The sequence below is a fragment of the Grampus griseus genome (assembly GCF_964374135.1).
Source record: "Grampus griseus genome assembly, chromosome: 7".
NCBI lineage: Eukaryota > Metazoa > Chordata > Mammalia > Artiodactyla > Delphinidae > Grampus > Grampus griseus.
Genome location: NC_139001.1, coordinates 89,062,647 through 89,076,525, shown reverse-complemented (window position 1 = coordinate 89,076,525; position 13,879 = coordinate 89,062,647). Strand labels below are relative to the sequence as shown.

Here is a 13,879-nt window from a genome sequence, read left to right as displayed (position 1 = left end):
GTACTGGCACAAAAACAGACACATAGATCAATGGAAAAGAATAGAGGGCCCACAAATAACTCCATGCACCTACAGTCAATCTACTACAAAGGAGGCAAGAATATACAATGGAGAAAAGACAGTCTCTTCAACAAGTGGTGCTGGAAAAGCAGGACAGCTACATGTAAAACAATGAAATTAGAAAACTGTCTCACACCATATGTAAAAAAAAAACTCAAAATGGTTTAAAGACCTAAATGTAAGGCCTGAAACCATAAGACTTTAAGAGAACATAGGCAGGATACTCTTTGACATAAATTGTAGCAATATTTTTTGGATCTGTCTCCTAAGGCAAAAGAAAATGGGACCTAATTAAACTTAAAAGCTTTGCACAGCAAAGGGAACCACTGACAAAATGAAAAGACAACCTACTGATGGGAGAAAATATTTGCAAATGATATGGCTGATAAGTGGTTAATATTGAACATATATAAACAGCTCATACAACTCAACATTAAAAAAACAAATGACCTGATTAAAAAATGGACAAAAGACCCAAAAATACATTTTTCTGAAATAAGACATACAGATGGTTAACATTAAAAGATTCTGAACATCACTAATTATTAGAGAAATGTGAATCAAAACAACGAGCTCTCACCTCACACCTGTCAGAATGGCTATCATCGAAAAGTCTACAAACAACAAATATTATCGAGGATGTGGAGAAAAGGGAACTCTTGTACACTGTTGGAAAACCGTTTCCACTATGGAAAACAGTATGGAAGTTCCTCCAAAAACTAAAAATAGAACTGCCATATGATTCTGGTCCTGGGTATATATCTGGACAAAATGAAAAACTGAAAAATATATATGCACCCCAATGTTCATAGCAGCATTATTTACAATAGCCAAGATATGGAAGCAACCCAAGTGTCCATCAACAGAAGAATAGATAAAGAAAATGTATATATACAATGGAATATTACTCAGCCACGAAAAAAGAATGAAATTCTTCCATTTGCAGCAATGTAGATGGACCTGGAGAATATTATGCCTTGTGAAATAAGTCAGACAGAGAAAGACAAATACTGTGTGATATCACTTATATGTGGAATCTAAAGAATAAAACAAATGAATGTATATAGCAAAACAGAAACAGACTCATGGATATAGAAAACAAACTAGTGGGGAGAGGAAAGGGAGGAGGGGCAAGATAGGGGTATCAGATTACAAACTACTATGTATAAAATAGATAAGCGATAAGGATACTTTGTACAGCACAGGGAATTATAACCATTATTTTGTAATAACTTTAAATGGTATAAAATCTATAAAATTACTGAATTATTATGCCGTACACCTGAAACTAATAAAATATTGTAGAGCAACTATACCTTAGGTTAAAACAAATGAGCAGGGAAATAAAGTTGTAGCTAGAAAGGGATGTGAGCACAAAGGAAAGTTTCTAAAGAAAGGTAGGTAAAAAGAAAAACACTGATAAGGCAGAAGAAAGAGGGGACAGTTGTATGAGAGGTGTCCATGAGTATCTAAGAGGGATATAATGTAGGAGTGGACAGTGTAGCATTAGACATCGCATGGGTCGCTAGTCATAAGAAGGAAGACAAAGGATGTGGTGTAGGACAAAGTAATTTGAGGGATCTGGTGGTGGGAGCTTGTGGCAGTTTTCTTTAGACAGCTTCTTTTTTTATTAATGAAATAGGAAGCAAGTTCCTAAGCTGAGAATAAAGTTGGGGCACAGGTATTGAAGGTTTGGGGGGAAAGGAGAAGATGTGACACAGACATCTAGCAGGGTTAATGGATTAATGAAATACAGTGGAAACCATAGTAAATGCCCATATGAGATTAGTGATAAAACCTCAAGTTAGACCAGTGTATTTTTTTTTTTTTCAGTTGCATTCTGCAGTGGGGTGCCAGTTCAGGACAGAAGAAGAACTGGATTTAACCATGGCTATGGTTTTCTAGAAAAGTACAAGAGAGGGGAGAGGGAGCAAGATTGTTAAGGGTGTATACAAGGGAATGACTGCAGTGATGGACCATGGAATCTAAGCTGGGAAAGGAAAGAACAGAATCTTTAAAATAAGAGATGGATGAAGAACAACGTAAAGAATTGTTAGATTTGGGGTGATAGGGGGTGGACTTGAAAAATAGGGCATGGCTGAAATTGAGGTAATGGAGGGAGTGTAGTTCTAGGTGATAAGACTACTTAATGTACAGCTCACAGCCTGCTGTCACACTGTCTTGTGGGTGTTGCTTTCACTTACAGTACTGACATCTGTCTCCAGTGTGTTCAGGCTGGCAGTCGCAGTAAGGCTGGTTCCCAGCAGTAACACTGCAGGTCCCTCCATTCTGACAAAAATCCTCACAGACTGTCTTACCACAGTTTGGTCCAGTGAACCCTAGTGCACAGCTGCAGGTGGGTCTCCCTATTGGGAAAAAAAGGTAATGAAAAGGCAATTAGTTGACAAAATTGTTTACTTATATGGAATCTTCACTAGGTAAGAATCAAGAAGTCAGTATTTGGGGCAAAGTCTGTCCACTACTTAATCTGCGACTTTACACAGTAACATGACCTCTCTGTGTCTCAGCTTCCCCACGTTCCAACGAAGCCTGGGTTAGAAGATCGCTCAGGTTCACTTCAGGTAAAATAATCAGAGCTCATTTTATGAACAATTATACATGCATACACACATTTTATGCTTTAAAGTGCTTGTGTTATTCTTTGTATTTCTGTTTTCATGTCCATTTTGCTTTTCAATTATTTTTGTTCTATTCATGTGGTAATGCAGATTGTGTTGGCCATTAGAATATAAAATAGAGACAATCATATTTCCCAGTGTTCAATCATCAGGTACCAATCACTGCTGTATCTACATAAAACATAAGCTTAGGCTTATTATAAATAAATATTTTAATAAGTTTAAAGTGGACATGTCATCTGTAATAAGATTTATGAATATTAGTTATTTTATTTGATATAAATACACATACTGAATTTAGTATATAAGCACTTACTGAATCCTATTTTATTTCATTTTATATTTTTATTCATGGTGAAGGACTGTCACTTGTAGTCTAAAGATGATTTAAGAAATCTAATGTTAATAGCACACAATAGCAAATCTGACAGATCATCTATGGATATTTTACTTGTTCTGTGGGAACTAACATCACAATGAAAGGTGAACAATCCTTTAAGGTGTTTTGAATGTAACACAGTTAACTGTTATATCAAGAATGAGTCTCTCTAACTGCCTGGACTGTCAAGAACTGAGTGGAAAATAGAGTCTAGAATTATCTCTGCAGGAGAAGTGAAGGAAAACAAAGCAAAATGAATGGCTACCATTTGTAATGGGGGCAGAATAAAGTTTAGAGGTTGTACAAATATAAACTAATAACATGAAAGGGAATAACAAAGAAATTCAGTTATTGATCTTAGTTAACTAGGACTCAGAAAATGTCATTTAGTTGTCTAGTATCAGAGAATATCCAACCATCTCCTCTCTCACCATTGTAGACATGCAACATAATTAGAATGGTCAGAAAAATGCATTAAGTGTAAGGCTTAAAACTTGAAGTGTAAAAGGATAAAAGTTTTTTTCTGTTGCCATAGATTCTACATTCTACTTTGAAGGACAATTCTATACATACATATTTTTGGAAAAGCATTCTTAAGTGAATAAAACGTCTCCAAATAAAATCCACCTGCATTTCCAAGAAAATGAATAAATTGAGCTCCACAATTTATTTATTTAGTTTACTTTGAAAGGTCTCCACACACTTACAAATGCTAGAAGCTATTGCTTCTCAAGGAAGAAAGATATATACATTTTTACAGTGGGTACTATTGCTTTAAAACTTATTTATACATGTTTTTAGTTTGGTGGCAGATAAATGCCTATTAATAGGTTAAGAAACAAGGTAAAATTTATATACATTAAAAGCTGTAATGTGTATAAAATAACCTCATATTTTTTTATTGCCAGAAAACAGCTTTAAAACTTTTAGCTAAGTATTTTTCTTATAAAAGAAGTGAGTTTTCTAGCTGTTGCTTACATACAGACAAATAGACACAAACGAGAATAATGGTAGAAGATGAAGAGGATAGATAATTGTTAGAACATAGTCACTAAGGAAAATGAAAGCCCTGAATAAAAGAAGTAATTCATCTACATCAATGAGAACCAGTGAACAACTTCCAGAGAAATAGAACATACAATCAGGAACACAAATTAACATGAGCTAAATGTGAAACAAACAGTACAGAAAGTATAAAGGGAAATCAAAATGCATTAGAACAATCAGAAAAAGTGTCATACAATGTACAACTTATACATTGTAGATTTAAGTTTTTCTACCTTAATTTCTAGGTGTTTTTCTTTTTGTTTAAGAAACTAGGAGTAAAAAAAGTGAAAAGAAGTTTGAAAGAAATAAACCCAACCTGTTAAGGCACTTGAAAATTCCTCTGTTCCAGTCGCTCAGAGAGAGGACACCATGCTTTCATCTCATCTACAGTTGTTTTGAAACTAGGGCAGAGTGACCAGGTTGTCCCCCAGCTAGAATATGCCTCTCATCATTTAGATTCCAGCTGAATTATTTTCAAAAAGCTCCTCTTTCTCTTCCTTTGAAGAGATTTATTTTTGGTAAGTATAAATCTTCATATTCAGGAGAATATTATGTAACTTGAAACAGTGTGGTGATACAGCAGATCTTTTGTTTGCTGATGGGAAATGAACCATCAGCTGCAGAATTTTATAACGGGTTCCAGCTAATATTTTCAAGAATCGCACTGGGTGCACCCTAACAAGTTGCACTGGATTCATTTTATAAATATTTTTTAGGTAGCTGAATTTGATTTTGACATTTGAAAAGGAAACAGCACTGTTACAATGACTAAGGTATGGATTTATAGCAGTGATGCATCCAGGGAGCTGCGGAGTTGACAGCCGGTAAAGGTAGCCCAATCAGAAAGAGCATCAATTGACCTGAGGAAGAAGGGGAAGGAGGGGTTTGCTGGCTCTAATCAGTCTAGTTCCTATAGCATTCTTAGCTAAGACTTTAACAGTGTAGGTTGTCAGACTGCCTGGATTCACAGACTATCTGTGCCAGTTACTGGTGTGGGACCATGCGCAAATATCAGCTCTCTGTTTATTTCCTCATGTGTAAAAATGGGGATAATAATAGTACCTACTTCATGGGGTTGTTGTGTAGAATCACATAGAATAAATGAGAAACATTTCTCACTGTGCCAGGCACATAGAAAGCAATCAGTTACATTTTAGCTCTGAATATTATTGTTATTCCTACTGAGATTCACCACTTACAGGTATGACTTACTCTGTGACCCTGTCTACAAAGGCACTGTAACATTCTAGAAAAATCATTCTGAAAATTTTCTTAAATTACACACTTTATCTCCATTATTTATTTAAGATACAATTAAATTTGAATTTGTTTATGTGGCAGTGCTGGGATAGAACAGGTATTCCCCACAAACTTCATCTCAAACTCCAACATTTTTAAACTTTGAAGAATGGGTCCTTCTGTCTTCTTTATCTTCTAAATATGCTTAATCCTACACATTAAAAGAAAGAACACACACACAACACAAACAAAAACAAACCTAATATTTGCCACATCTATCTACTTGTATAACTTCAAATTTTGGTACATTCTCGAGCTTTTTTCAAAAGAAAGCTACACTTACTGCTTCCAATTCTACCAATATATGACAAAGTAAAATCCTCGATCATAAAGTCACATTCCAATCCTTCACTGGGTTTGTAGTTTTTATTTTTTAATATACAAAATAGTGGGTCAATCTGTTGCGTCTCTTTGTTCCCTCTGAAGACAGGCCAGATCTCTCAACATGTAAGTACTGCTCCTACAAATCAACTCTGATTCCCTCTTGGTAAGAAAGGATTAGGAATGGAGAAGGTAATGTTGGTGTTGTCTTTACTGTATATCTGTGTACTCTTGCAAAGCTTACCTCTAATCTCTTAATTCCTAAATCTAGATTTCTCCTCAATCATCATCCTCCTCAAATTTTCTCCATAATTTTACATTTATTAATATCTACACTTGAAAATTTTATCTCCACTTGGCTTCTAAGACACTAGCATTGTGGATTTCCCTGTCTTTTTCTCTGACTGCTCTTTTATAATTGCCTTTATGTTCTCTTTCTATCTCTTTCTGGTGATATCATCCAGTTTCATGGCTTCAGTAATGATCTCCCTATATGAATGTCTCAGTCTCGATTTTTTGACTCTGGGCTCATTCTCCTTCCTAAATTTCAGACCTTCATTCTCACTCCCTGTTTTACGTCCCTGTGTGGGTATCTCTGCCTGTTCAACAGGTTCATCTACTCCTCCCATGACTCCCTAAGAGAGAAAATTCCTCTCATAAACATTGTCCTCAGTAGCACACATGATTTCACTAGACTGAAGGCTCTCCCAGTGCCATATTAAGTTCCACACTACACGTTAACAAAGTGCCTTGCTAGATGTATGCATATAATAAATGGAGGTTAATGTAGTTATATATTACTTCTGTTTATAGATAAATGGAAGCTTATCTCATATAAACTGTTGTAGCAAATTTTCATACAACATAAATTAATAATAAACTCTTGAAATTTAACTAGGTAACCAGTAATAGCTGATGTCAAACATGGTAAATACATAACTAGAATCACTAACCATCTATAGTCAATGATAAATATTAGTAATATCCGTTAGCACAACTGAAGATTATAATGTTCATAAGAAAAAATGGAAATGCCTTGGAATCTCATAGAGTTCTCTAAACTTCATTGTTCTTGCATGGCCCTTATATACCAAAAATCACGGTCTCAGTAAAAATGGTTGATTCTAAAATATTTCATAAGAATATTTAATAGTAATTAAATAAATTTGGTACAAAGTTAAATTACTTGTTTTTTTTTTTTTTTTTTTCCAATCAGGAAGACCTGAGAAAGAAACCTGGTTAGATATTTATTAATTGTGTGGCTTTGGAAAACTTAGACATCCTCACTGGATCTCCTTCTGGATCTCATTCTGCAAAATGGTGATAGCAATGCCTGCCATGTGCTGGTAAAACACTTGTCACAATGCCTGCCACATAGCAAGTACTCAATAATTGTAGGTTTATTAGTAATAGTAGCATTGGCATTATTATTACTCTTAGTATTGCTATTAAACAAATCCTCAATTTTGGTTGTTATTTAAACTTCACTGAGTACATTTGCCTTTGTTAAGAAACTCCATATGGAATCCTGATGCATATTTTTTTCCATTTTCATTCTTTTGAACAAAACATGCCTATAGGTAATCTATATATATCAGTTCAAAACAGTATATTTTAATATACATAACAATGAAATCTTTTCTATTATATAAGTAATTATATGGATATCATAAAGATTTATCACTAGTCCCTGTTAAATGAGCATTGAATTTATGTGACGTGGTTACAATTTACATCTAGATAAATGAATCTTTAACTATATGCTATCTTTAGTTATATACTCACAGAAATTTCTCTGATATGGGCAGACAATACTGATGATTTTCAGTGATAATAGACAATGTCTTAGAGAACTGACTTTTGACATAATCTATGTTCTCAGATGTTAGTTTTCTTACTTAATCATGCTAGCTTACATCTAAAAAATGCCACATAGAGTGTTTCAAATTAAATAAAATAATATAATTAAGGAAGTTACTAGAATCCTTGGCACCTGAATTGAGAATTCAATTATAGTAGTCACTATAATATGACAATAATTATGTTTGTAAAATTTTCAAAATGTTATAATTATTGAATTACTGCATACTTGCTAATAATTTTAGAGTAAAATTTGCTGGGTAGGTTTAAGTCAAGTAATATATCAATCAATATGTTTCTCAAAAGCATATATTTTCATTTGAATATTATTAAGGTGTATGTTGTTGGCATTTTTCAATAACTTGATTTAAAACTGTAAGTGTATCTTTAAAAGCTAGATTTATTTAATAAACAGTTTTTAAGCTGATTATAAAAATGCTACTCATCTGGGCTTCCCTGGTGGCGCAGTGGTTGAGAGTCCGCCTGACGATGCAGGGGACACGGGTTCGTGCCCCGGTCTGGGAAGATCCCACATGCCACGGAGTGGCTGGGCCCGTGAGCCATGGCCGCTGAGCCTGCGCATCCGGAGCCTGTGCTCCGCAACAGGAGAGGCCACAACAGTGAGAGGCCCGCGTACCGCAAAAAACCCCCCAAAAACCAAAAACAACAACAAAAAATGCTACTCATCAGTTTAATTTAATTGATATTGTATGATTTTAGTAGGCAAAATAACCTCTCTGCTCAATATTGGACAAATAAATTATAACTCTTTTTTCTATCTAAACACAACACCTGAAGATGTATGGTTTACTCAGCATTTTGTAGTAATTTTTAAGGGAAAAGAATCTGGAAAAGAATATATATATATATATAACTGAATTACTTTGCTGTAATTTCACTTTACACCTGAAACTAACATAACATTGTAAATTATACTTTAATAAAAAATAAAATTAAAAAATTAAATTTAAGAAAAAAATGTGGTTGATTGCGATGAAAGAATGCTAGTAAAAGTAATTACATGTGAATTTCTTAGGAGACCATGACTATACTTATTATTTCTGAGTGGTAGATATCTGCTAGTGAACATTATTGATTGGTTCTCTTTTTAAGCAATTTATTTGAATTCATACTCATTTTTCTATGTGAGCCATGCTGCTTACCTTGTTTAACTTGGTCTTGTGCTTGTAAATTTTTGTCCCTGGTTATAACATTTTATACCTAACTAGTTTTCTATGCATTCAGTCATTGTTTAGTTCAAATAGTCTGACACACACATTGAGTCTAAGTAATAAAAATATTTAATTGACATTTAAACTGCAGGGCATATTTATACACATTTACATTTAATGTTCTCTGAAAATGCTATCTAAAAGTAAGCATCTTTAGTAAAAACGTCTTTACTATTTGGACAAAAGCTACATTCTTTTTTTTTTTTTTTTTTTTTTTTTTTTTTTGCGGTACACGGGCCTCTCACTGTTGTGGCCTCTCCTGTTGCGGAGCACAGGCTCTGGATGCACAGGCCCAGCGGCCATGGCTCACGGGCCCAGCTGCTCCGCGGCATGTGGGATGCTCCCGGACCGGGGCACGAACCTGTGTCCCCTGCATCGGCAGGCGGACTCTCAACCACTGCGTCACCAGGGAAGCCCAAAAGCTACGTTCTTGTTCCTTCCTACAGAATAAAATAATAAGCCAAGAAACAAATCATCATAGCATCATTCAGTTACTTACTGGATTAAAATCCGAAAGCCTGTCTCCTGACCTCTAACCCCCAAGACTGCTCTCCTTGGTGAAATCTGTCTTCACTTCTGACTTAGATTCAAGTAATAAAAGTTTTGAATGCTTTAAAAAATTGCTAGTCTTTTTGATAAAGAGATTTGACATTCTACTTTTCCACTTAATATAATGTTTTCCTGGACTGAAAGTGAGTGCCCATTTATACATAATTTTAGCAAGTTGACTATAGCTGTTAGGTAGTCTTAAGTATTACAAAGATTACAGAGAACTATTGAGCAAAGCCTGACAAAGAAAATAAAGAACCGTGGGCTTTATCCAGCTCCCCCCAGGTACTATTTAATATATTCTGACATGTTTCAAATTATAGGTCACAATCTATTTATATTTATGGAACGTTCATTTTTAGCCAACATTGTGGAGATGAGACTGAAACATTTTTGTCTTTTCTGTGAATATAAGTAAGCCAACTCAAGCCTTCTGACATTAGCTTAGAGAGCTATAAGACTAAATGGTTCAGTACTGCTCTCACCATATGGTCCAAACGAACCAGTAACTATGACTCATGAAGCCAGCAGCACAGTTAAAGAGAATCGTACTTTCATTGTTATGAAGATTCAAGGGCCAAGAACAGTGCCTGGCACTTAGTAAGCAGTTCAATACATATTAATTATCATGATCCTGACAATGATAATAAGTAGTGTTATTTTAATTTCTGATTCTAACAATAAAGCATGGTTGAATATTTAGAAAATACAGAAGTATAATGAAGGACCTATTACATATGCAATTTTTTCATATTGGGCTCATAGTATACAAGCAGGTTTTTTCTTGTGCTTTTTAACTTTAAAATAAAATGTGAATATTTTTCTCTATTATTATATAGTTTAAAATTATAGTTTTGTTTATCGTGTAACATTCATCTTTTAGATATGCTATATTTTATATATTAACTACTTGAATTTAGGTTTTTATCTCCAATTCTATATTATGAACAATACTACATTGAACATTTTCACTTCTAAATATTTTATTTTTTATTATTATGTAACCTTTGGAATATATTTCTAAAAGTGACATTATTTAGTTAAAGGACATTGGAACTTTTTTGTTTGTTTTGTTTTTTGTTTAATTTTTGAATTTTATTTAATTTTTTTATACAGCAGGTTCTTATTAGTTATCCATTTCATACATATTAGTGTATTCAGTCAATCCCAATCTCCCAATTCATCCCACCACCACCACCCCCCTGCTGCTTTCCCCCCTTTGGGGTCTGTACGTTTGTTCTCTACATGTGTGTCTATTTCTGCCCTGCAACTCCTGCTGAGTAATTCAGAATTGCTTGCTGCAAGGCTTGTACCATGAACATTTTCTTCTGGTACTGATTTAAGGATGCTGGTTTCACCTGTGTGTGACTGGGCTCCTCCTCCCTCTTTTCCCACTTTTCTCTGTTTTTATATACGTTTGTGTTCATATATGTTCATGTTCTGCCACTTGCTCCTTATGTTTTTTTGGTTTTTTTCCATTGATTTGTCAAAGCTACATATTCCTATGTCGCTTATTTTTTAAACTATATGAACTATTTTATGTTTTCAATTTTATATTTTCGACTTATTCTCTTGGATTCTTAAAAAGCAAATAGGACCAAATATCCAGCTTTTACCACTTTCTAAATATAATCAATATCTATGTTAAGGGAGCTAAGACATCAAGCTTAATTTAAATTAAAAACAGCCCTCATTTAAATATAAAGTGAAAGAAAAACTAAGAGGGACTGTTTAAATGTATGTTCACCCTTTATCAAGATATTAATTAGGTGACTGTGTACTTTACAGCCCAGATACATATGTGACTTGAGAGACATCAGTATATATGTTTCATAATCTGTTTCATGCTGTTTCAAAGGTGCCCCAAATTTCCTAGCTTAACCTGCCTTTGAGCACAAACATTTTTAGGGTAGTCATATTTGATCATAATTGATGGCAGTCACATATGCTACCATCATATTTGGGGCAGTGGCCTGGATAGAAAGATCTTGAATAAATGAGATAGAAAATTATCTCCATCTACTTGGCTATTATAAGGGCCCTTTCCATTGCAGTGAGAAGATTTTGATTTTTTTCTTTCCTCAAGAGAGCCCTCTTTCCTCCGGCTTCATTTCTGGGAATAAAATCTTCCACTGCCAAAATACACAGATGTGGTGACAGAGGGCAACACAAAGAGAGCTTCTGCTGTCTTCTTGTTGAATTCATTTAAATACTTCAATACAAATGAATTGCCTACTATAAAAAATTGCACCATCATCTCTTCACGTAGCCAGTTTTACATATATTCAAACTTCCCAAATTAGAATTGCCTTCCTTTATGCATAATTCCAAACTTTGAGTGGGAGTATTTGAGAATATTTTCCCAAATTTACAAAATTTCTTGCTCCATTCCTCTAAATCAGTTGTGTAGAAAACCCTGATTCATTTTGATAGAAACATCAAAAGTCTAAATAACAGACCTATAAGAGTATGGAAAATACCACACAGAATGAACATAGAGAATAAATATTCATAAAAGTGAAGATTAATTGTACATATAATTACATAAATATCCATTACATCTGTGATGAAAAAATAATTCCATAAATTATACTCTACTTTCTACATAAAATGACTGAATAATTCAATGCTTTATTCTATTTTCCATTGCTTTGCCAATGTAAACTTTATCTTAAATGTAGCCTCCTAGGAGCAGGTCACAGAAATTAACTACATGGATCCTTGTTGATATAATCAATGTCAACCTATTTCATTTTGTAGTACCTTCTTATATGGATACAGCTCATATATCTAGTTTTCAGTTTTCTTTATTACAAAAAACCTTAAGGAATGAGGAAAAATTCATTCCTACATGTAAAATTTTAATTACGCCTCTCAGATGTGTGCCTTTAATTAACTGGTGACATTTCCTTTGTTCAATTATTATAGTTCTATACAACTGTCACAAACTTATAAAGTTTAATTAAGGCTGCCCCAAACCCTAGTTACATAGTGTCCACATAGGAGTTTGCCAAAGGCTTAACTGTAAGTAAACCGACAATGAATAAATCTATGAGTTGCCCACTGGGATTTGTTGCACAAATTAACATTTGTGTGGAGATAATGAGGTTCTACAGTCTATAATACCAAACAATGTTTTATAAAACCACATTTTTAAAAGTGAAAAATGCTTTGTAAATGACTTAATTAGCTATTATATTATTATTAATTATTAGATGCTATAAGACAATAAACTACATGGCTATATCTCAAGTTGAATTCATATGAGAACTCATTTATATTACTAATTTGAAATATAATTTTTTCTGAACATATTATCTATGTAAATCAAGATCTAATACTCTGGGTGCATAGATAAACTTGATATATTATGGATTTTAAGAATGCAGCAAGGTCTGGACAAATGATTTGAATGAAACATCAAAAGTTGTGCTGTATTTATATATATTTCAGGATCCATTAACAGGATAGCAAATTCAATGTTTCACAGAGATTTGTCCCTGTGCATTGATTGCAGGTTGAATAGGTAGCCATAGTTTGGAGTGCCAAACTCTTTATCTAGCTGGCTTAAATATTTCCAAAGGTAAATATAAGAAAATCATCTGGTCACAACCCAAAGATTTTTTTATCTTAATGAGAAAATTAAGTTAACAATTAAATAATAAAACTCTTAAACAACTCATTTGCATAAGAGAAGCTTCTTCCCTAAAGCTAAGTGGTATGTTTGTTGCTAAAATATAATTACAGGTCACACTCTTTTACTGTACATTCAATGGATTCTCATTTGCATAGTCAATGAAGGTCTCAGTACTACAGTTTTTCCCACAGCAATAGAATATACTTTATGGACTAGCTCCCCCTCAGGCAGAATGAATATATGTAGTAAGACTCCTAGTGCCTCTTTTAGTTCAATCAACCTGCTGAATATTTTTTCAGAATTCTATTGAGTAGTTACAATTATCTTAATTATCAATTAATCATAAGTCCAAAATATTTATAGGTATCAAACTATCAAACTATCAAAGAAGTAGTATTGTTTTTACTCTTAGAATGCAAATCAGAAAACAGCTTGCTTCTCCTGAACTCCATTGAAAATGCTGCTTCATGTGGCTCTTTGTTAGCATTATGCTAAATACTTCAAAGAATAGCTTAAGCAATAGAAGCAGTGAGAAATCCCAGTAAGAAAGAAATTAACCACATAGGGGATGTGAAGATCATATGGATTGCTTTTCTATCTGACTACCTAAATCTGCAGTTATCGTAGGAAAATTAAATGTACATAGATTTCACTCTAATAGTTGCATAATCTTCTTTGCACTAATACTGGAATTTGCAAATTATATTTCTATTATGTATTATGGTTAATTTTTTCCAGTGGGAACATATTTTAAATTTAATAGAAGTCAGTAAGAAAATATGTTTTAGTATTCACTTATGTGCTGTAGAAAACACTTTTTGCGAGCATAGATATAGCATAAATTAGTAAGAATCTC

At 33.7% G+C, this 13,879-nt stretch overlaps 1 protein-coding gene across 1 annotated transcript in view; it reads right to left on the bottom strand.

Annotated features, from left to right (window-relative positions):
* LRP1B (LDL receptor related protein 1B) overlaps positions 1 to 13,879 on the bottom strand; it is a gene marked incomplete at its 3' end in the record, with an annotated part of 1,802,496 nt that overhangs the window by 70,718 nt on the left and 1,717,899 nt on the right. The window contains exon 84 of the mRNA XM_082657914.1: positions 2,265 to 2,426. Coding sequence (XP_082514040.1) covers positions 2,265 to 2,426 — 162 coding nt within the window. The remainder of the gene's footprint in view (positions 1 to 2,264; positions 2,427 to 13,879) is intronic.